The sequence below is a fragment of the Kogia breviceps genome, chromosome 14, assembly GCF_026419965.1.
Source record: "Kogia breviceps isolate mKogBre1 chromosome 14, mKogBre1 haplotype 1, whole genome shotgun sequence".
Classification (NCBI taxonomy): Eukaryota; Metazoa; Chordata; class Mammalia; order Artiodactyla; family Physeteridae; genus Kogia; species Kogia breviceps.
The window spans coordinates 89836790-89860078 of NC_081323.1; the positions used below are offsets into that span (position 1 = coordinate 89836790).

At 64.8% G+C, this 23289-nt stretch overlaps 1 protein-coding gene across 2 annotated transcripts in view; it reads left to right on the forward strand.

Annotated features, from left to right (window-relative positions):
- Positions 1-23289, forward strand: part of MAD1L1 (mitotic arrest deficient 1 like 1) — a 318455-nt gene that overhangs the window by 239990 nt on the left and 55176 nt on the right. For both annotated transcript variants that reach the window (XM_059038555.2, XM_067012804.1), the window contains one exon: positions 15604-15811. In XM_059038555.2, coding sequence (XP_058894538.1) covers positions 15604-15811 — 208 coding nt within the window. The remainder of the gene's footprint in view (positions 1-15603; positions 15812-23289) is intronic.

Here is a 23289-nt window from a genome sequence, read left to right on the forward strand (position 1 = left end):
AGATTTTTCTGGTCGGGTAGCTGAAATGGGGTAGCTCAGTGTAGTTTTAACCTTCAGTCTCCTTATCATAGACGAGTGAGGATTTTTAAATCTGTTTATATGTGTCAATGTCCCGGTCCATTTTTCAAATGGATCGTTGTTCTTGTTGGTTTTTCGGAGCTCTTTGTATATTAAGGAGTTGAGTTCATTTTAAGTTGTGAATGTGTTTTCCCAATGTACCATTTGTGTTTTGACTTTGTGCTGTTTTTTTACCAAGTAGAAGTTTTTGGCTTTTAAATTTATTTTATACAGATGCATTTATTGCCTTTCCCTTTTTAGCTTCTGGGTTTTTCTGCATGTCTTTACCTTTCTCGTGTCGGGGTATAAAAGAATTCTCTCATGGTTTCTTCTGGTTTTCTGGTGGTTTCATTTTTTTACCCTTAAATCTGATTGATTTGGAATTTGGTTTTGATTCTTTACAAGGTGGGAAGCGTGATACCTACCTGTTTGTTGGAAGAGGCTCTTCCTGGAACCCCTGGACCACTTATTGAAAGCCTGTCTTTTCCTCGCTGGTGTGAGGTCCGCCCCCTCGTGCGCTAGATGCCCACGTGTCAGGTCACAGCCGGGTCTCAGTGACCTCCTGCCCCTGTGACTCTTCTTTATCAGGGTTTTCCTGGCAGCTCTTGCTCATTTTTACATGAACTTCGGAATCAACATGTCCGGCTCCCCTACCAGCCAGCCTAGAACTTGCTGGCTTTCGTGAGAAGTGAAGGTGAAGGTGGGGCTCGGCCGCCTCCTGGACACACCCTCCCACACGGGTGTCGCTGTGTCTTTCTGTTTGTTGGGGTCCATGTCCCCCACGGGAACAGCTCACAGATGTGTTCACCCTGCACATTTCCTGTCGAATCTACTTCTCAGTGTCTTGTCTCCTTTGTTTCACCATCAGTGGGTCTTTCGTTGAGTGTCACGCGCGCAGACGGTGGAGCGGGGGGGTGGGCACCTCTGAGGGTCGTTATCTCCTTACGGTGCCTCGTACGCCCTGCGTCCGGCTGCACTGGGCCGGGGGTCCAGGGGTCCCAGGGCCTCGCTGCCCCAGCCCCCCTTCCTCAATGTTGTATGTAAAACAAGACACGTAATGAAGGAAAAAGCCCGGCCCTCCCACCCCACCCCCCCGAGGCGGCGCCAGGCTGCTCCTGTTTATTGGAACCGAGGACTGAAAAAGCCAGCACGCTGATGTGCGTCTGTGTGGAGAAATTTCCACAGGCGCTGATAGCTGTTGATTTTTTTATGCAACGAATGACGTGTCCTGAATATTAAGCCCCTTCTCGTCCCGTGGGCCTTGGGGATGCCAACTTCCCTCCTCCTTGCTGGGTGCCCCGGGCCCTGGGGACGTCATCGGGCCTCAGAACCCAGACTGCAGGCCTGACCCCGAATTTGCAGACAGGTCCCACTGAGCTGCTGAATTGGGCTCTTTTCGCCCTGGGACCTCCGCCGTCTGGTCCGGCCCTGCTCCGCCACTGGCCGTACTCAACACACAGAAGGCTCGCGGCACAGCTAGCGGAGCCATCGCCGGCCTCGGGCCGCTGTTGCGTGCGGTCCCTTCAGCCTCGGCGCTCTCGGACTTGGCCGTGATACTGCTCTTCACCCCCGTGTGGACCTTGCAGAGTGTCTAGATGAGGAAGATAGGGACCCAACTCCTTAAAACCCTGGAAATTAGGCCTGCTGAGAAAGGACGCGTAACGGTCGTCTTCAGGCAAGCTGAGTGTTCTTACCGCGGATCGTGGAGCGTCACAGCTGCGGTGAAGAGGGTGGCAGGGGCTGGGGCGCACCCGCTTCTGCACGAGGGCCCCCTCGCTGACATGAGCCTCGCCCTCCCTGGGCGGTGCCCTCGCACGGAGGCAGGGAGGCCCTTGCGCAGCCCCCAGAGCTCCACTCGGCCGTGCGCAGCTGGGCAGCCCTGCACTGGGACAGCTCTGCCCGGAGACCCCCTCGGTCTGTGCCAGACCGAGGCCCAGAGCCCCGCAGGGCAGTGGCAGGAGCAGACCTGTTCCCCTGACTCTGGGCCGACCGCTCCTCCTGCTACACCCAGCTGTTCTCACAGGTTCCGTTCCATTCAAGGAGTTTCCGGGCAGAGGACTGGGGTGGGAGACACAGAACCTGCTCGAGCTCTGGGTTCTTTCTCTTCGTGGTTGTCCCCAAAGTTGCCGGACGCGGGCCCTGCCCCACACGCCAGGTGTCGGCCCGTGTGGTGCGTTCGGCTTGCATGTGCCCCTTGAACAGCCCATTACCTGCTTCTGGAGAGCCAGCACCCCGGATTTGCATCCCAAACTGCTCCTGTCCCCTCGACGCCGGATGGGGATCTGAAGTCCGTCATTGGGTCCCCTCTGGCCCCCGTCCTCCTGCCGTGAGGGAGCCCACTCTCCTGTTCCTGCTGGCTTTGCCCCGACACCTCGGGGGCTGTGTCACCGGTCCCTGTGGAGACGCGCTAGGTATCAGCCTGGGGGGTGGCCGTCACCTGACCCCTCTCCTGGGGCTCATCTGCACTCCCTGTGCCACAGCTCCCTGGCCGTCTTCCGTGATCACACCTATATCCGGACAAGATCCCGCTGTTCCACGAGGAGTTCCTGGCAGGTGGTACCACGATGCCTGCAAGAAACAGATCCCAGGCGTTCTGACCGTCGGGGCTGGTGTCGTAGGTGAAGCTGAGCTTCCTGGCAGCCCGAACAAGAAGGGAGGTCTGGCCAGTCACCCGGCCCCTCGTGTAGCGGGGGGTTTGTGGACAAGCGCTAGGCCCTGAGGGCACCGTCTCAGGCGGGACCGCGCAGGGTGACTCCACGGGTACCGTAACTGAGTCACGGAAGCGGCTTTGTTCACCGCGCGATCCAGCGGTCCCGCTTCTGGGCGTGAGCCCCGAGGGGCTGCGGGCAGGCGCTCTAGCAGGTGTTTGCACACCCGTGTCACAGAGGGCAGAAAAGTGGAAGGCACCCCAGGGTCCTTCGATGGGTGAGTGGAGAAACAAAACGTGGCCCATCACACAGTGGAGTATCACTCAGCCCTAAAGAGGAGGGAAGCTCGGACGCCTGCTACCACATGGCTGGACCTGGAGGACGTGATGCTCAGTGACATAAGCCAGACACAGGAGGACAGACACTGCGCGATTCCACTCCTGTGAGGTCCCCCCTGGAGGAGCCAGGGTCACAGAGACAGAAAGTAGGGGGTGGGGGGTGGGGGCAGGGGCTGGGGGAGGGGGGGGGCAGTGAGTGTGTAACGGGGACAGGGTCTCAGTTTGGGAGGATGGGAAGTTCTGTGGACTGACGGTGGTGACGGCTGCACGACAGTGTGAGAGTACTTAACGCTGAACAATACATTTACAAATGATTAAGACGGCAAGTTTTACTTTACCACAGTTCACAAAAAACATTTTTTTAAGGCTCCGTTTAACATCTCCTGATGTGAGTCAGAGGCCTGGCAGGAGAAACACAGTGCCCGCGCCCACGGCAAGGGCGCAGGCGCCGGGGCTGCTTGGCCCTCTGTCTGCCCTCACCGGCCAGGTGCTCGCCCTTCACCAGCTGGTCCTGCAGCTGCCGGCCCGACCCACGAGGCCCCCCTCTGCCAGCTCCTGCGGCTCAGGGTGGATGTAGGGTGCGCGCTACCATTTGCCATCTGTAACGGGGAGATCACGGCGGGGTTCTGCTCACCCGCCCACCTGAGCAGGGGCCCGGGCCGCTCGGTCGGTAGGCTCAGAGGACGTTGCTCCGGAATGGCGGGGGGCGGGGTGGGGCCAGAAGCAGCGGCCTCCAGACTGGCCAGACGTACGACGAAGGCGCGTTGCTCCTCCTTGCCCTCCTCTTCCTCCCGAGAGGTGTGGCCCCGGGTGCCCGGGCGGTGGCTGGTGTCGGGGCCTTGCTCGCAGCCCTGATGGGACGGCAGCTTAGGGAGAGGCTCGGCCTGTGCTCCGGAGCAGCGGGGGGCCCTGTCAGCCGCGGAGCAGCTTGGCCAGCTGAACCAGGCCCCCTCCCCGGCCCCACCGTCAACGGCTGCACCTCCCCACTCAGCCACGTCTGCTGCCCCCCAGCCCAGAGTCTTGCCGGGGCCACCACCCGAGCATCCCACCTTGCTGGGCCTGCAGGGGGGCCCCATGGCGGCAGCAGGGGGCGGGCGGGGCCACCGAAGCTGGTCTCCGGCCTGAATGGCCGCCGTCGCACCTTCCTGACGATGAGATGAGCCGCCTTCGTGCCTTCTCTGCAGGCTGTTTACAAGCCTCTCTCACACTCAGTCCCCCGCTGAAGGACTCGGGGTGGGACCCGGCGGGTGATGACTGTCCTTCAACGGGCTCTGCTAACGGCTCCCCGTCTGCTGACGAGAGCCCGAGGTCGGGAGCGTTCGTGGACGTGTAGGCAGCACGGGGGCGCGGGAGGATTGGGCCTGTGTGGCCTCACCTGGCCTGGGACGGTGGCAGATGGGCCGCCGGACCCTCCGGGGGGCCCTGCTCTCTCTCCTCGCTTTTCCCGCCGCCCCCCAACCTGTGCAGTGAGACTGGCGGAGCCCTCAGCTCTTGACGGACGTCCCGGGAACTCGCCGAGTCCCGCGCCCCGGGGTTGACGGGCCGGGGTCTGGCTCAGGTTGGCAGGACAGAGGGTCTCCGGGTCCCTGTGTCTGCCACCCAGTGCCCGGCTCGGGCGCGGGTGTCTGCCCGGCAGGTGGGACCTTGTTGCATCCACACAGAAGTGGCCTGGCGGTCTCTGCCATCGCCTCCCAGGTAGGGGGCACCGACCAGCCGCTGGACAGCGCCGTCTTCCGTCCACCTGTCCCTGTGCCACCGCCTGGCGGAGGCAAACAAGGGGGCTTCTTGGGACCTGCGGGGCAGGCTGTCCCGCACCACCGCCCCTGTGCTCCCGGCCCGCACGCTGCAGCCTCGGACCGGGTGTCGCCCCGCTCCTCCTTCCTGAGGGGATCAGGTTTGCACTGGTGGTTTCCTGTGGCCGTCTTCTGATGTCTCCAGAAGGTCTGGGTCCTCGGACATGTGGCGTTCTGGGCTGCCTCTGGAGGGTGTGAGAGGTGCCCGCCAGGATATAGGCCAGGTTTTCCTTCTCGGTCAGCGTGGGTGACAGTCACACACGCAGCAAAGTCGCACGTAGTTTACAGCTGTCTTCACGTCCGCTGGCCGTTGGATCTTTCCAGACTTGGGAAGGTGAGCAGTTGTGTCCCCATTTTACAGATGAGCAAATTGAGTCTCGGAGAAAGGGAATGGCTTGGTCAAGTCTCAGAACTAGCACAGGATTATCCGTGTTGTGGGCAACGGAATGCCAGCGCCAAGGACCACACGCCAGGCCACTCCCTGGGGGCATCTTCCTGGCGCCTCAAGGGGAGACGGAGGGGGAGCCAGGCCAGGCTCTGGGGTCAGGGCTGAGGAAGGTCCGGGCCTCCGTGGCCTGCCCCGCCATCCCGGGATGGTGGCGTTTTTCCTTTTCCCGGGTTCCGTGGGGTCTGGCCCAAGCCACCTGGGTCATGCGGGAGCAGAGGCAGACGTGCAGCCCCACCCGGGGACGTGACGTCGCGCGGCGCCACTCACCTCTCAGGGCATTTCTCTGCCACTGCGGAGGCACCGGCTGCCGGATGTCACCTGTCCTCCCGAGCAGTCTGGGGGCATTGAGGTTTACCCCAGGAGTGACCCCAGCCTCCGCTCAGCTAGGCCCGTCCCGCCCTCCTGGTGGCTGGGACCGTCGTGGGCAGCCTGCCCAGCTGCAGAAGGCGCTCTCCTTGCCTATCCCCCCGCCCCCAGCCGGCAGAGCTCCCGGCCAGGACCTGAGAGTCCAGGACGGGCCCCGATTTTCCTCGCCGGGGTGGGTTCCCTCCCGGCGTTCTGCCGCAGGGGGACGCTGGCCGCAGCCACGGGACACGGCCTACCAAGCTCACTTGTGTGTCCAGGGCCCACGTGGCGCCTCACGGCTGATGGTGGATAAACCCGCCCTGCCGTGCTGGGGAGACGGTCGCCCAGAGGGTGGTGTGAGAAGGGTCTCCCACGTGTGCTGGCCTGGCAGGCACGGCGCCCCGCGGCGCCACCCTGCCTGGAGAGCCCCAGCGCGCACCGCCGGTTTGGGGCCCGGCCCGGCCCGGCAGCGCCCCCTGCCCAAGCCCAGCCCCGTCGGCGGCCACGGTGGCCGGTCCCCTGAGGCCGGGCAGCGTGAGCACGTACTCGGGGACCTTCGCAGCCCTTCCTAGACGCTGGCAGCCCGTGCGTGTTCGTTCACGAGGGCCCTTGGCCACAGGAGTGCCAGGTGCCCTGCTCCTGAATGAGGCCTCTGTGGTGGGGGACGAGGGGGCGCGGGGGGCGCAGGGCGTCGGCCCACGCGGGAAGCCTGTGGTGAGAGGGCGGTCCCCAGGGGCAAGCCCCCATCACCCCTCCCTTGTGGCCCTCCCGCCTCCGGCCCCGGGCCCCTCCCCTCCCCACCCCTCCCGTGACTGGTCCGGGGCGGCCACGCGGGCCTTGGTTTCTCGGCCTCGGTGCCGGGGGTCCCGGGGGGGGGTCCGGCCTGCGCTGTCACGCGGCGGCCCCGCCGACCCCCAGGCTCTCCACGCGCGGTGAGCGCACCGTCCGGGCAGGCGGGCCGTGTGCCCCCGGCTGCAGAGCCCGGGGGGCGTCCCTGCGAGCCTCCGAGCGACCCCGGCCCGTGGGGCACGTCGGCCGCGAGGCCGGCGCCTGAGGGACCTGCCCGTGGGCGTGGAGCCCTGGGCCTCGTGGAGGCGGGTGTGCAGGCCGGGGTGAGGCGGGGCCGGCGAGGGCTGTGCCCCCCCCGCCCACCATCCGTGAGATCCAGCCGGCCCTGCCCCTCCAACCCAGCGGGACCCCCGAAGATCCCCTGCTTTTCTCCCTGAGCTGTCTTCCTTCAGCCGGGAGAGATGTTGATTTCGTTTGGGGGCCGGGTGATTTCTAAATACGCTTGAGGCTCGGTGGCAGCCTAACTGGGCTTTTTAACTCTCCGCGGGCCTCTGTCTCCTGCTAGCAGGGTCTCTTAGTGTTGGCGGCGGGTCCGCCCTCCCGGCAGCCCTCCCCTGGCCCGGGGCGGCCACAGTCCATCCACAGGGCACACGGGCTCCCGGGGGGTCTGTCCTCCGTCCAGGTCTCCCAGGTGCTAGGCTTGGAAGGTCCTTACAGATCAAGTTCACGGCCCTCACGCTTCAGCAGATGGAAACTGAGGCCCAGAAAGACAGGAGGCCTGGGCCACCAGCAGGTTAGGGGCAGGACTTGAACACGGGCAGGAGCGAGGCATATGCCAGGGGACTCAGCCGTGTCCTGGACGCGGGGGGACATGGCCGTTCGTCTGAGCTTGCGCGGAGTCTGAGCCCGAGAACGAGCCCCAGTCACCCGTGAGCAGAGGGCGGCGGGCCGGCTGCAGCCGCAGGGAGGAGCACGCCCTGCTGTGCCCTGGGCGTGCGGGTCGCGGGGCCCAGCCCCTCGTGTGGGCTCCCTGAGGACCCGGCTCGGCTGCAGCGGGCGCGGGGGGAGCTGGACCGTGGGGGTCGCTCCTCCGCAGTCACGGACGGGGACGTCTCTCCGCCCCCTCGGCCACTGGGACGTTTTTGTTTAGCCGGTAATTACACCAGCGCGTCAGAGGAAGGTTCAAAACTTTTCCTTTTGAGATTCACGTCAGTGTCTCAACAGTTTCCTCAGCTGCAAATCAAACAAGGCAACAAATTTTTAGCAGAAGATTATAGCCATTTTCCCCCTTTCTTCCTCAAAGCTGTCACGCAGCAGCAGATTTCAGCAAATTTGTTCGTGCTCTTCCGTCTGCTTCGGCGGCGCCAGCCCCCCGACACACCCTTCACAGCGCCCCGAACCCCCTGTGCCCACGGCCCTGAGTGCCCGCGATGACGGCCGGCACCCCGTCCCCGGACCCAGGGAGCGGGAGGCCCTGGCCAGCCGGCCCTGTGACTCCCCCGTTCTGGTCACCAGCTGGGCCTCTGGTTTCTCAACCACAGGACGCTATGCAGTCATAACTGTCGCCCACTCCTTCTGCAAACGTTTACTTGACGTGCAGCGCCTGCCGCCCTAACCTTTGGGGGAGACAGGTGACGGGACAGGGTTTAAAGCGTCACGAGCTGGTAGGCGCTGTGGACAAAACGGAGCAGGGAGGGGGCGTGCTGTGGGCTCTGCGTTACCGCTGCCGCGTCACCACCACCTTCTCTCAGGGGGTCCTCACGGGGCACTGGGGTCCCCTCACTAGTCTGGGGGGCGGGACAAAGCCCTGTCCTCACGGAGCCCCCGCCTCACTGGCTGCAGGCACCGTGCCTCCCTCCCTCTCCAAGGAAGGAAGTGGGGAGGGAGGAGCGGCCGGGGAGGGGCGGGAGGGGCGGTGCAGAGCAGAGCCACCCCCCGCCCCCCGGTGGGCTGAACCTCGGCCCCCTCTCACGCAGCCCGGCCACGTGGTCCTGTTGGCTCCGGACCCCTGGCAGCCTCGTCGGGCCTGTGTGAGGGAGGGTGGGGTCTGGGTAGCCTCCTTGCACCCCGAGGTGCCCGTGTCCAGCCCAGCCCAGCCGGGCCGTGGGGACTGGTCCACCCCGGCGTCGGGGAACAGCATCTGGCCCCCGTGGCCCGTGCTGCTTCTCCATTTCAGGCCCATCAGCCTCTGGGGGAACCAGCCGGCCTCAGGCCCCCTCGTCTGACGAAAGGGACTCTTCAGCCTTGGCTTCCTGAGCACCGAGCGGAAGGTTCCGGGTGGCGGGGCCTGCGGCAAACCCCGGCCCGTCAGGGCTGTCGCAGCCCTCCGAGGAGGCGCCTCTGGAAGGCCCTGCTGGAAGCCCAGGCTGGCCCCAGGTGACACAGGCCTGAGTCAGCTGGGCTGGCCGGGCTCCGGCCAGGCCATTTGAGGGGGGGCGGCTGGTCAGAGCCAGGTGCCAAGACCTGCCCTGAGGACGGTGGTCTTGATAGCGAGTAGGGTCTCGGTGTGGCGTCGTCCCAGGCCACAGCGGGGGCCGCGCATGAGCCCTTGCACTGGAGGGGGGTGAGAGCGGAAGCCAGGAAGCCGGATCGACCAGGTCGGGAGCAGCACTCGGGGTGGGTTCCGCCCAGACCTCCTGCTGCCGCAAGAGCCCCCGCGGGCCCGGCCCCCGGCCGGCCCAGCACGCGCTTCCTGCGGAGCCAAGCGCCTCTCTCCCGCTGGAGGGAAGCCCGGAGCCGCACCAGGCTCTCGGTAGCAGATGGGGCGTCCACACACGTCCTACTGTTTGTTTTCCCTATTTTCTTTCATTTCTCTTTTTTAAAAACAGCTTTATTGAGATACAATTTACATACCACAGAACTCACCTTTTTGAAGCGTACAGTTCAGTAGCTTTTCATACTTTCACAGATAACGAGCAACCATCACCGCACAATTTCAGAACATTTTTATCGTCTCGAAAAGAAACCCTGTTCCCTTTAGCTGTCACCCCACTGCCCCCCATCCCCACTCCAGCCTTAAGCAACCACCGGTCTGCTTTCGGTTTCTATGGATGTCCTCGTTCTGGACATCTCACGCGAATGGAGTCATACATGTGGTCTTTTGTGGCTGGCTTCTTTCACCGAGCGCAGTGTTTTCAAGGATCATTTGTGTTGTAGTAGGTGTCAGTGCCTCGTTCCTTCTTGTGGCTGGATAATACTCCGTCGTGCGGCTGGACCACACCGCGTCAGTGCATTTGTCAGCTCTTGGACACCTGAGCGGTCATCGTGACTGATGCTGCTGTGAACATGTGTGTGCAAGTCCGTGTGGACGTGTGTTTTTATTCTTGTGGGTGTACCTGGGGATAGAACTGCGGGTCGCGTGGTGGCTCTGTGTTTAATTGTCTGCGGAGCTGTTTTCCCGCAAAGACCTCCCCGTCTTCCATTCCAGCAGCAACAGGAGGACAGTCTCTCCCTGCCTTGCTGAGACCGCCTGGCTTTGTCATTCTAGCCACCTTGGCGGGTGCGAAGTGATGTCTCATTGTGATTTTTATTTCCGTTCCCCTGCTTACTAATGACCTGGACGCTGAGGGTCTTTTTATGTGCTTATTGGCCATTTGTATATCTTCTTTGGAGAAAGATTTATTCAGATGCTTTTCCCGTTTTCACGTAAGTTTGTTTGGGTGGTTTTTTTTTTTTTTTTTTTCTGTTGTTGCTGAGTTGTAAGAGTTCTTCATATGTTCTGGATACAAGTCTCTTATCAGATCAGCGACTTGGCAGATATTTTCTTACGCTCTGTGGGTTGTCTCTTCACTTCCTAGATGATGTATGCTTTGAAGCACAAGTTTTTCATTTTGAGGAAGTCCAGTTTGTCTACTTTTTCTTTTGTTCCTTGTTTCTAGTGTCACGTTGAAGAATCCAAGACCAAATCCAGTGTCGTGAAGCATTACGCCTGTATTTTCTTCCACGTGTTTTATAGTGTTGGCTCTGATGTTTAGGGTTTTTTTAATCCATTTTGAGGTCATCCGTGCGTGGTGTAAGGTTAGGACCCAGGTGGCGGCTCTTGCATGTGGGTGTCCAGTTAGTTGTCCAGCAGCTTTTCCTGGTGGGGGGCTTGGCACCCGTGTTGGGCACCGGCCAACTGCAGAGGCAGGGGCTCTTCTGGACGCTCGACCTGTCCCTGTGCCGGCTCTGCTCTCTCGGCCGCCATCGCCTGGTAGTAAGTTTGAGGGTCCGAGTGTGAGTCCTGGGGGCCGTGGACACTGACTCCCTGGGCAGAATGACGGTAGCAGACCCCACGCAGCTGTCCTGTCTCTGTCATGACCCGGCCTTGAGGCTGAGTCACAAAGGCCTGGGCCCGGGGGCTGCCACCCCCTTGGTGGGACCCTGGGACCCCCGGGTCGGGGGTTGGGGCTCCGTCTGGCCCCTCGGGAGATTCCTTCAGTTACCTGCTGCCGTGTTACAAACACCCCACAACTTAGTGGCTTAAAGCAGCGGCATCCTGTTTCTTGCGAGCGTCTGTCTGGTGACTCTGCTGGTCTCTCCTGGGCTCTCACACTGCTTCCAGCAGGTGGACCTGCTGGGCTGCCCCACCCGCCGCCCCGGGCTGGAGGCCCCACGCCTCCCTCCCTGCGGCCTGCATCCCAGGGAGGCTCCACAGGCATCTTCGCCCGCAGGCTCAGGCCTCACGCCCCACTTGGCCTGGAGACGGGCGAGCGGGGCCCTCGCGGGGGAATTCTGGGGGCGGTGGGCTTGATGCGGCCCTCTGCCCCTTCACGCCCACGGCGTCCCGGCAAAGGCAGGGGGGGTGTCTTCGTCCGTCCCGGGGGTGGGGCTGTGGGTCTAATAACTCTGAGGCAGGAGCAGAGGCCCCGGCCCGGCCCGGCTGCTCACTTGGGCACCTGCAGGTTTCGCAGGCTTGTCACCTCCCCCAGTTCATCAGAGCTGCGAGCGTCTCCCCCGTCTGCTCTGCTCTGCTTTGGTCTGCCCTGCTGGTTCCCCCGTCGACCCTTAAATCCTCTCACCCACTGCAGTGTTTTCCTTCCTTCCTTCCCGTCGAGGGGAAGCCGGTGGTCAGAAGCCGCGCTCTGGGGTGGGAGCGGGTGGCTCCCCTTCCTGCCCGCGGGGCGTCTGGCGTTTCCACGGCAGCATCCTGGCCCCGGCCCTGATGTCCAGGCGCCGGCTTCCCCGATTCTCCCCACACCTGCTGGGCAGGATGACCCCGAGGCTCGACAGGTCCAGCGCCTCGGCCAAGGGTCGCTGGTGACCTTGGGCTCAGGCTCTGCGCCCAGCTCCCTGCTCGGGCCCTCCCGGGGCGTCCGCAGGTGAGTCCTGGGGAGGCAGCGAGGTGGGCGTGAAGCCAGTGGTCAGCACGGCCGGACTGGGGGGAAGGAGGGACCCTTGAATATCTGAGGTAAAGGAGAGGGGAGGAGCCCGGTGGATTCAACCTGCCCGCCTGTTTTTTTCTTTGCACGTTTAAAGGGTTGAAGACAAATGAGGAAAAGCAGCATTAGAGACGCGGGAAGGGGGCTGTGCAGGGCGGGGCTGTGTGTCCACAGCGCCCGGAGCTCCTTCCTTCCCACACTCCCTCCTTCCCCCCCCTCCTTCCTTCCCCCCCCTCCCTCCCTCCTTCCCCCCCCTCCCTCCCTCCTTCCCCCCCCTCCTTCCTTCCCCCCCTCCTTCCCCCCATCCTTCCTTCCCCCTCCCTCCTTCCTTCCCCCTCCCTCCTTCCTTCCCCCTCCCTCCTTCCTTCCCCCTTCCTCCTTCCTTCCCACACTCCCTCCTTCCCCCCTCCCTCCCTCCTTCCCCCCCTCCCTCCTTCCTTCCCCCCCCTCCCTCCCTCCTTCCCCCCCCTCCCTCCCTCCTTCCCCCCCCTCCTTCCTTCCCCCCCTCCTTCCTTCCCCCTCCCTCCTTCCTTCCCCCCCCTCCTTCCTTCCCGCTCCCTCCTTCCCCCGCTCCCTGCTTCCTTCCCCATCAGATGACCTACTAGGACAGAGATGGTGTGACTAGCACCTCCTGACACGTGCTCTCCGGCCCTTTGCAGAGCACATCTGCCCTCGTCCTCTCCTTGTACCCTCCTGCCCCCGGACCCACGGGGGACATGAGCTCCCGCAGCGCCCGGCCTGCCTCCTGTCTGCTGCGGGGCCCTCTGCCAGGGTGCACGGGGCAGATGGATTCCACACGCCTGGCTGTGTCTCCCAGAGTGTTAGAATCGGGTGAAATAACGATCCCTTCCAACCCTGACAGTCTGTGATTCACTCACGAGTTCCAGGATGTCTCTTTATCCTTCGAGGTTTTTACAAAAAAACCACGGGGTGTCTGTTCCCAGAAGCCTGTGAGGCACCGGCTGCCAGCGCTCTGCCTTCCGCCAGGCTCTCTCCCCCTCTCCCGCCCTCTGTGCCTGCGGCAGGGAGGGGGTGTCTCCACGCTCCCCTCCCTCCCTTCGGGGGTCACTTTCAGGGGCTCTGAGCTGGCGGCTGGCCGAGGGCCGGCCGGCGGCAGCCACGCAGCTTAGCTCCCGCGCTGGGACCGTTCCGCGGAGTGAAGTGTCTGGCCCTGGCCTCCCTCCCGGGGGGTTCGTCGATCTGAGTGCAGGGTGCCATTTCTGCTGTCCCCCCGGAAGAGCTGTGGGCCGACGTCACAGGCGGGAGGTTGGCCCGTCCGGGTGGGAGGGAGATGCCCACTCAGCTGGCCCGGCAGCCCGGTGCCCCTCAGCCCAGGACTCTCCCGTGTCTCTCAATCAGCACCGGGTGGGAGGGACGCCCGGGCCTTCCCCTCGCCGAGGCCCAGGCCCCCTCAGCCCTCGCCCTGGGGGGCCCGGGGAGTGATGGCCAAAGAGGCGCGGGCTCTGCCCTGACTTCCGAAGCCTCGGACCTGCGCCATCCCCCCCGGCAGACGCCCGGGGCTGAGCCGTGGGGACAGCAGCTGGGCGGAGCAGAGGTGCTGCCTCCTGAGTTGACTCGTCTGCGGGGTGACTCTTGGTGGCAAAACCTGATGCCATTGAGCTTCGGGGGGGGGGATTCACTGATGCTCACGCCTGGCAAGCTGAGGCAGAGCCGACCTGCGCCTAGAAGCACCCACGGGCCCATTCGGTGCGCGTTCTGGAGACCGCGTATCGAGTGGCACACGGTGCGCGCACGGGGAGGCACACACGTCAGGAGTGCGTGTCCCTCACCGACTGCGCTCGGTCACCAGCGTCCAGACCAGCACAGACGCGGGCCCCTCCCCGCTCTGCCCTCGGCCCGTGGCGCATCAGCGGCCGCCCCGTGTCCGTCCGCCAGGTCCGGCCAGTGTGCGCCGCGCCGCGGCTGAGGGCTTTGCCCACGCCGCCCTGCGTGCAGACCTTCCCTCGCGCTGACGCACGGTCCTCCGGGGGCCCCCGCACCGTGAGATTCGGGTGCGGTGCGTCACGGTTCTGAGCTCCCGGTCGGGGACGCGCTCTCGCCCACCCCAGGGCCCTGCCGAGGGTTTCCTGCAAGCGGGCGCACGCCGCGCCCTCCGAGAGCGTGGCGTCTGCAGGCCCTGGACCCTCATCTGTTCAGTGCGGTTTTCACTGTTTCTTTGGTGAGTAATTTGAGCTACTTTTCGTGTGTTATTGGCTCTTTGATATCTTCTTTTGTGAAGTGTCCGTTCACATTTTTTTGCCCATTTTGAAGACGGAATTGTCTTTTTCTTGTTTCTTTGTACGGGTTCTTTGTACGTTCCGGATGTAAGTCCTTTGTCAGATTTATGTGTTTCACGTATCTCCCACTCCGTTGGTTCCCTTCTTACTCTTTTGATAAATAGAAGTTCTTAATTTTTATAAGTCCAGTTTATTTTTTTTTTTTCACTTGGTTAGCCCGTTTTGAACCTTGTTTAAGAACCTTTGTCTACTCCCGGGTCACAAAGACGTCCCTATGTTTTCTCCTAAAACCTTTGCGCGTAGATTTGCCGTCATTCAGGAGTGATGTCTGTGTGGTGTGAGGTCAAGGTCAGGGTCATCTGGGCGGGCATCCAGTTGACCCTGCAGCACGTACTGGGGAGACCGTCCTTTCCCCACTGGCCCTTAGCACCTGCCTCGGTCACTGCAGATTTGTAACGTGCCGTGATGCCTCTCCCGCAAGGTCGACACAGCCGCCCTGGGCCCTGGGTCTTGCGTCTGGATTTCAGGACCTTTCAGCACCCACTTCATCAAACGCCTGCCCTGACGTCCGGCCCCCCTCGCTCTCCGCCGGCCTGACCTTGCTGCCCCGTGGCTGGCGGGCTCCTACCAGCCGGGAGGGGAGGAGGTGGGATGTGTCCACAGACAGTTGAGGGTCTCGTCAACGTGGAGGGGAGCGTAACGCTGCCTCCTTAGGTGTGGGTGTGCCTGGTGACTTCCTTCCGAAGGGGACAAGCGCCCTTCAGCCAGGGCTCGAGGTCACCTTGGTAGCGTGGAGCCTCCGCACGGTGTGATGAGAAGGTACTTAACCTCCCCGAACCCTTGACCCCAGGTAACGGTGAGGAAAGTGTCGGCCACATCCCGACAGCGGGGCATCTTCAGGACGCCCGAGCAGCACCGTCCACGCTCTGAAGGTCGCCCCAAACACAGCCCAGAAAACCACCAGCCCAGAGGAGCCTCGGAGGTCGGACAGCCGAAAGTCCCGTGGGGTCCTGCAGGGCGGATCTGGGAACGGAAAAGGGCATTGGGAGAAAACGAAGGGGATGTGGAGGAAGTCGGGAGCTTAGTTAGGATGGCGTCCGTGTTGTTAGCCCTTGAGCCGTGGCAGATGCACGGCACTGATGTCACGTGTCAGTGACGGGACCGCGTGAGGCGTGTGGGGACTCTGCTTTAGCGTCACAGTTTTATTACTAAGTTGGGGTTTTTTGTTTGTTTTTAAACCTTAAAAAACGGGTCCCACTCTTAAAGAGCGTGAGACAGGAGGGTCGCCGGGAGGCTGGCGAGAGCCCGGAGGCGTGCGTCAGGGTGTCTGCTGATGGTGTCTGAAAGCGCCGCCGTTTGAAGAGACCCCCCTCCCAGTAGCTGGTACTTGACGAGCCTCAGAGAGGCGGGCTCGTGTGCTGAGTTCTGACGAGGCTCCAGAGATGCGTTGGGTGGGCTTTCTGTTTTCTCCCCCATCTAATTGAGGCCACCGCCCAGGGAGAGGGGCTGGGACCCCACAGGCCGGGCCCGGGTTCCCCTTTGCTCTCGCTCCGTGAGGGGCTCTGACCTCCTGCCTGTGGTCCCGCAGGGTGACTATGACCAGAGCAGAACCAAGGTGCTGCACCTGAGCCTGAACCCGGCCAGCGCGGCGAGGCAGCGGCTCCACGAGGATCGCCAGCGGCTGCAGGAGGAGTGCCAGCGGCTGCAGGAGCTGGTCCGCGCCCTGGAGGCCGGCGGCGCTGTCCCCGCCCACCTGGAGGCCGCCGCGGGAATGCCCTCGTCCAGGGAGGTGGCAGGTAGGCCCCGTCCGTCCGTCCGTCCGTCCGTCCAGCCCGCACAGGCAGCCAGGCCGTGGGCATCCCGGGGCTGTGCGGGAGGCTTGGTGGCGCCGGCCTGCAGAGCAGCAGGAGGTGACACGGGCGCGACGAGGACCAGGTGGCTGCGGCCCTCCCGACCCCTGAAACAAGTCAGTGTCGTTTATCAGTTTACACGGCTGCCATCAGTCGTGAGTAAGCCCAATGCCGCGTGGCAGCGGCGGCCATCTTTCACCCTCTGAGTGCGTGTCAGGGAGCCAGCGAGCCCCCTGCAGGGGCCTGTGAGGAACCCAGGAAGCTGCCTTGTCTATCACGCGGGTCTCGCCTGCTCTGCAGTTCTAACCCCGGGCCACAGCCTCTGCCCTCGCAGCTCGTCTCTCCAGGGCAGTGCGGTGACCGCTGAGCCTGTCCCCTGCACGCCACGGTCACCAGGTCCCGCCCTAGTGCAGAGAGAGAGGCCGGTCCATCGGTGCCAGGGACGGAGGGGACCCTCTGGAGGCCTCTGGGGTCGCCCAGTCCGGCCCCCTGGGGAGGCTGGGGCCCAGGGGGCGCCTGCGGCCTCTCTGTGCTGTCGGCGGGTGCCCAGCGCTGCCGCCCACAGGTGGCTGGGAGGGGGCTCTGCTCGCTGCCCCCTCGGTGATGTCTGCAGGGCGTCTGCGTGGAGAGGGCCAGGCTGCCGTTTTCTTGCCGTTGGCCGCGTGCACGTCTGAGTGGCTTTTCCTCCGGGAAGCCGTTCCCGTGTTTGTCATCTCCTCCCACGCACCCACTGCGCTCGGAGGTGGCAAGTGGGTGCAGCCGTCCTCTCGTCTGCAGCAGGGCTCTGTGCGTTCCCTGTTGCCAGGGTCGTAGATGTAGCCCCCTCCGGCCCATCTGCTTCCACCGTCTACCTTGCGTGGAACCAGCCTTTCTCGAAGTGCCTGAGGTCAGCGGTTACCGCCCCGTGAGACCGTGGAGGTGGGAGGCCTCCCCAGCGCCCGGCTGTGCGCTCCCTACACCACCCGCGCCGAAGCTGCAGGCTCTCGACCGCGAGGCTGAGCCCGCCGTCCCGCGGGAGCCACGCTCCATCCCTGCTCCCTGGTGCTGTTCCGTCCTTCTCCGTCTTGTCCCCATTCCCATGGCATCCTGAGCGTGTCGTGGCCCCAGGACCCTTGGCCCCGTGTTCGCTGTGAGACGGGGGGTTTGTGCACTGTCGTGGGTTCCGCCGTGACCCCGCGGTGCGGAATCGGTGGGGGTTTGCCAGCCTCCACCTGAACCCTGCGGCTCTTGGTTGTACAGGATTGCAGCTGCCCTGCAGTTGCTTTCCCGAGGTCACGTGCTGGCTTATGGACGGCGGGCACGGACGTGTCGTGTGAAGTGCCCGCCCTCCTGCCGACATGCACGCGCACGCCCGTTCACACCTTGCGCCGGCCTCTCCCGTCTTGTCTTCAGAGGGGGCGGTGGCCTCTGTGCAGGGCTGGCTCTGTGGATCAGAGCATCCAGACACCACGCCGACGAGAAAGGTGCAGAGACGTGCCCGGGACAGAGCTCTCTCCCTCCCGCAGGTCGGAGCAGAGACGGTTACTGCTGCAGCGCGGGGCCCCCGGAGCTCAGGACCCCCGCGTGCCACCCTCGGGGCGCTGCTTTGCTCTCCTGGCCATTCAGCTGGCCCTGCTACACAAACTCCTCACTTCGCGGTTTTCAGCGGCAGCAGCCAGATGGGGAGGATCCTGGCATCCCGGCCCACAAAGCACAGGCCTTCCATTCCTGGGGCAGAAACGGAGCCCCCGCCGTGCCGCTCGGACTGGCGGAGTTGGCTGCCCAGGTGCCCCCGTGGAGGTTCTGCGGCCAAACCCTGGCTCAGCCGCAAAGACTGCCGGGAGCGGAGGGGGCGGGTGGCCGGCATCCCGCCCTCCCCGGTGAAAGCCAGGAGAGGCCTCTTACAGGGTCCTCGGCAAGTGGGTGGCCGAGCTGTGGTTTCCAGGCCCGCATTCCTGTGTTCTCCCCGTGTTCCTTCCAGCCACGGCTCCCAGTCCCTCTTCTCGAGCGGCCTGTGTGTCCTTGACAAGTTCACAAGCTGAAAATGCAGACGCGGGCACCCCGAGGTGGCTCGGGATTCACACGGTCTAATGCGACAGATCGTTTACCCGGCGAGGTCTGTCGCTCCTTCCGACCAGTGGCTCTGTGCCCAGCTCTGGGGACACAGCTGCTCGGAGCCTCGCAAGGGCGCCGTGACACGTGCCCACAGGCGCCGTGGGCATCCAGGCGGAGGCGGCCAGTCGGACCGTCCTCCTTGAGGCCCCACGGCAAGAGAGACAACGGCAAACCTTTGGAATCCGGACAGTCGGCGGCGGGCGGGCGGTCTAATGGTGAGCAGACTCAGGAAAACGGAATCTAAGCGGCTGCGGTTGAGCCAGGAACAGGCTGACTTACGCCACAAACCTCCCCAAAGGCCCAGAATTGGCAGCAAGAGGCGCTGGGGGAGGGGCGGGACCAGCTAAGCGCAGGCGGATTAAGGACGCTGGCGTGGGGGTGTGACCGAGGGGCAGGAAGGTCCCCAGACCTTCACCCAGCTCCGCGTGGTGGGCCGTGGCCGCTCTCCCGGCGGAAGTGAGCAACGGAAGTCAGCGCGGCGGTCTCTTCTCCTGGAGCAGCCGCTCCCCGGGGGTGGTTCCCAGGAGGGCAGCAGGCGCCCCGGGAACGTGTGGGCCCCGCGGGGTGAGAACTCACAGGGGTCCGGGGCAGCGGCTCTGGCGGCTGGTTCTGCGGCGGCCCACGTCCTCCCCCGTGTTGTCCGTGAGCCGCGCTCCGGAGACGGCGTGGGCGGGGCCCGTGCGGGACGAGAGCCGGCAGCGGGGCCGAGGGGGGAGGCTGGGGGATGCCCAGACGCCCCCGCCCCCCCTTCCGCCCTCTGGAGCCTGAGCCGCCCCGGGGGAGAGCCGACGGCACCGACCCTGGAGGCCCCCGCGGGCAGCCGGCCGGGCCCCGGGCTGAGCTGCCAGGCCAGGAGGACGCACTGCTGGCGGCGGCCAGGGAGCCCGAGCGGCAGGCAGGAAAACGCAGCTGCAGGGCGCAGGCCGCCTCCAACACGGCGTGTCCTCAGAGAGCCAGGGACGGGCGTTCAGCAGCAGAGCGCCAGCAGGAGACCGGAGACTTCTTCAAAACGGAAAACAACCAACTTCTGGACGTTAGGCGTGTGCAAGAGTTAAATAGCACACTGATGGGGTAAACTTGAGAAGGTTTATCAGAAAAGTCGAAGAACAAGGCGACGAGCTGGAAAGCGGGAGGAAAAAGCTGAGGAAGCTCGAGGGGCGGCCGGTCTGCGGGGCCCGCCGAGTCGCAGGGCTGCAGGGGAGGCGGGGTCGCAGGCCCCACCGGCGCCGTGTGGTGATGAGGCCGTTTCCGTGTGGCTGGATGAAGGCCCCCCCGCCAGGGGAAAAGCGGGTCACCTGTCAAAGGCCAGGGATCAGAAGAGCTTCCTTCTCAGCAGCAGCCCTGGTGCTGGAAAGCCGTGGGCACTGCTCCGGGTTCCCAGAGGAGCCCGGCGGCAGCCCTGGCCCGGCGCGCGCGCTCCAGCAAGCCCGGGACGGCTCGCCGCGTGCCCCGTCTCGGGAGGCTGTCAGAGGGCGCGCCGGCAGGGCGAGCGGGAGACCAGCGGGGGAGCCCGAGGCGCCAGCCTGGGACACGCGTGGGCGAGGGCAGGCCCTGGCTGGAGCAGGTCAGAGGCTCCGGGCCCCGCTCAGGCCAGGGGGTCGTCGCGACGTAACTGGCCCGTGTCTCAGGGGGCATTGAGGCCCAGGCCTTGCCGTGCCGCGTGCCCCGCGGCCCTGGGCCCGCTGCCCTGGCTGCACGGAGCCGCCGCCCTGCCCGGGGCGCCCATCTCACGCCTTCTGTTTACGCCTGCTGCCACCACGGGGTTAGGAAGCTCCCACGTGGGTGAGCAGAGAGGTCGGGCTGCGTCAGCGATGGGTGCACAGAAAGGTCAGCGAACGGAAGACAGGACGGCGTCAGCTCCAGGGAGGACAGGACGCTGTGCCGGAAACAGCGAGGAATCCCCGTCTGCTAGAGCCCAGCTCCGGCAGCACCTACCGTCGTACCAGTCCTGGGTCCTGGGAGGGTGACGACGAGAGGAGGGGCACGTGCGAGCCGGAGGGGGGGCAGCCACTTAGTACCAAGGTAATCGGAGCCATTGGCCGGAGGAGGAGAGGACCTACGGGGCGAGACTGGGCTCTAAACCACGCACGTGGGAACAAAAATAAAGCGTAAAGTTTAAAACAAAGCCCACGGCAGTCGTGTGACGGCCTGGCGAGTGCCAGCTCCACGGTGGCTTGGGCCCGTCCTGTGACGGAGACGCGGCGGCGGAGGCTGAGAACGGAGGCCGGAGCCTCGTTGAGGAGCTGCGTGGACCCAGTGGGGCCGGGGTGGCGGGGTGGAGGGTGCCCTGTGCTGACCCGTCCTGGGCTGGACCCAGCAGGCTGGCGGCCCACCAGAGTGGGGGCGGGAAAGGAGGAGTCATTCGGTCACCCCGCTTCCCTCCTCGCGGGACCAAGAGGAGGGCGGCCAGGTCAACTCTCGGGACCCTCGGGGGAGCGTCCCCGCTGAAGCCACGTGGGCAAGGGAGCCCCGCCACCGGGTCTGTAGCCTGCGGTCACCCACGGCCTCCCTCCAGCGGGGGTCCAGCTCTTGCAGAGACCCTGTGGCCCTCCCTCTGCGCGCTCAGGGGAGCCGCACGCGCCTTCTCTCGGTCAGCGGAGAAGCTGGGGCTCAGGGCGCTGGCCACCCCCCACAGCCCAGGGTCAGCCCTGCCCCCGGGGAGCCATCAGAGCGGCCAGATGCCCCGCTGGTGGCTCCTAAGCGCCAGGGAGACAGATGCCGGTGGCGCTGCCGTAGCTGAACGGGTGGCTGGCCTGTGGACTGAGCGCGTTGATTAGGTGTTGGCCTCTGTGGAGGCGAGGCCGTGAGTGTTTCTGCCTTGCCAGGCAGAGGCACAGCCTGGCAAACGCCCTCCCCGGGCCCCCCATCTGCCTCAGCGCCCAGGGCTCCAGCAGCGGGGCCAGGCTGCCGGGCTCTGAGCTGTGGCCTGCCTCCAGCCGTAGAAAGAAATCTCAGCACGTGGAGGCCCCTGACCTCCAAAGACACGTCAAGGAGGGTAGGGCACCAGCAAAGGCCCCGCCCCACATACACCACCCGCTTCCCCCCCCACCCCCCGTGGGCCTCGCGGGCTGGCCTGCCCCGCCTCTGGACGGGTCCTGTCTGCTGTGCACACAGCGAGGCCTTCGAGCCGGGCCTGCAGAAGGCCCCCGGGGGTCGTGTGGGTGGCCGTGCTCTCCGCAGTGGCGCCAGCACGGAGCTGGGTGGCCGGGATGGAGCCGGGCCCGCAGCGCGGGGTGCCCCCGTCTCCTAGGGACTTCTGGGCTTGCAGTCACCACACCGGGAGCCGCGCCGGGCGCCGGGGATGGAGGGGGCCCAGCCTCAGGCGACGGCGTCCCGACCCGCAGGGGATGCTTGTCTCCGGGCGGTCCTGGGCCTTTGACAAAGGGGTCGCTGAAGAACCCCTACCAAGGCCGCGCCCTCGGCCGGCAGGAGCCCGAGACCTCAGCCCCCAGCTCTGGCTGTACTACTTGCGCGACCCCACGCCTTACCCAGCCTGGGCCGGAGAGATCGTTCATTGCGGTTTAATTAGGTAAAGAAATGAGATGAAAATAATCTAATCTTGTCAGAGCGGCACACGGAAGGCGATCAAGGTCGTCTCTGCCTGACTGCACAGCCCATCCCAAGAGGTCCCTCCCCGGAGCCCGTCCGTCCTGCCCGCGGGGGGCGGGGGGCTGCCCTGCAGCAGCTGCGCTGCCTGGGCTAACTCTTGGTTCTTCTCCTCTCTCCAGACGGGGGCTCACCCCCTTCCCGCTCCAGCCGGCGCCGGCCGGCAGGGCGAGGACAGGGCGAGGGCCGGCGGAGGGGCTCTCCGGATGTGGGGAGTGGCGGGCGGGGCTCTCCGAGTCGCTGCCGTCCCCCGGGCCTCCGTGAGCGCAGCTGCGACGGCAGCCGGGGAGGTGGCGCGGACTCACAGAGGCCCCGGAAGCCGTAGCTCCTGCTTCCCGAGCCGGCAGCCACGCAGGGACCCGCTGGACGTCAGCGGGGGAACGAGGCGGCCTCCGAGCAGGCCCTGGGTGTGGGGCTTGTGTCGGCAGGGAGGCGCGGGGGGGCCCCCGGCGGGAGCAGGCCGTCCTGGACTGGCGCTCGCTCGGGAAGGCGTCCTGGGGAGCCAGGAGGCCCAGACAGCTGCAGGTCGCTGGTGGGGGCGCTGAGGCTCCACGCGGCTCGGCACCCGGCACGGGGTGGTGGACTCGGGGCTTGCCGTGGCCCCCGGTCTGGCTGCCCGAGGCCTAGAGGGGGCTGTAACGTAGATCCGAGAGCTGTGCTCGGCTCAGCTGCTGGCCTCTGGCCGCTTAGAGCCTTTGGGGAGCAGCTGAGAGCCCCCAGCCCGCAGCGAGAGGAGTCCTGCCCTGTGTTGTCCCCAGCTGAGGGGCCTCCTCTGAACGGGCAGGAAGACCGCGGGAAAGTAGGAGGCAGGGGCGAGAATCAGGAATTGCTCCCGGCCCGTTCCCGGATGGGTTGCCAGGGGCAGCCGTGGCGCCTGGCTCTCAGGCTTCCTCCCTTCCCTGCCCGCCCCAGCAGAACAGCGTTGCCGTCCGCACCCGCCACTTCCCGGCCCCGCAGCGGGTGGTGGCGAGGCCTGCCGGCGCCCTTGAGGCACCGTTGTCTGGCCAGCCCGAGCCGCACACGCCGGGTGGATCTTAAAAGCGCCGCGGGGGCTTCGCACCGAGAGCTGACGTCAGAACCCGAGGCCACGAGGGGGTGGTTCAGGTCAGCCGGACACCGTTGGCAAACCTGAAAACCGGAGACGGGGGGTAACTGGGCGTGTTCCTGAGCCCCCGTGCGTTTCGTCAGGCTGGGCACGGGGCAGGGCTGCCGGGTCACGGGGTGAGTGGCCGCTGGCTTCGTAGCCGCCCGGTGACGGGGCCCTTCGTCACGCCGAGGTGCGTGCGGTGGAGCCCACCACGTTGCAACCGCATTTCCCTGGCGGGTGAGGTGTGGAGCACCTTTTGTCGCACGTTAGCCATTCCTGTATCTCCCTGGGTGGGTGGAGTCTCTCCAAGTTTTTGCCCAGATTTTGTTGGATTGTTGTCTTTGGCTCGAGTTTGGGGAGTTTCATTTCCTAACAGTGTCTTTCTCAGAGCGGACATTTTTTAAAAATTGTTTATTTATTGGGCTTCCCCGGTGGCGCAGTGGTTGAGAGTCCGCCTGTCGATGCAGGGGACACGGGTTCGAGTCCCGGTCCGGGAGGATCCCACGTGCCGCGGAGCGGCTGGGCCCGTGAGCCGTGGCCGCTGCGCCTGCGCGTCCGGAGCCTGTGCTCCGCAACGAGAGAGGCCACAACGGTGAGAGGCCCGCGTACCGCAAAAAAAAAATTATTTTTGTCTGTG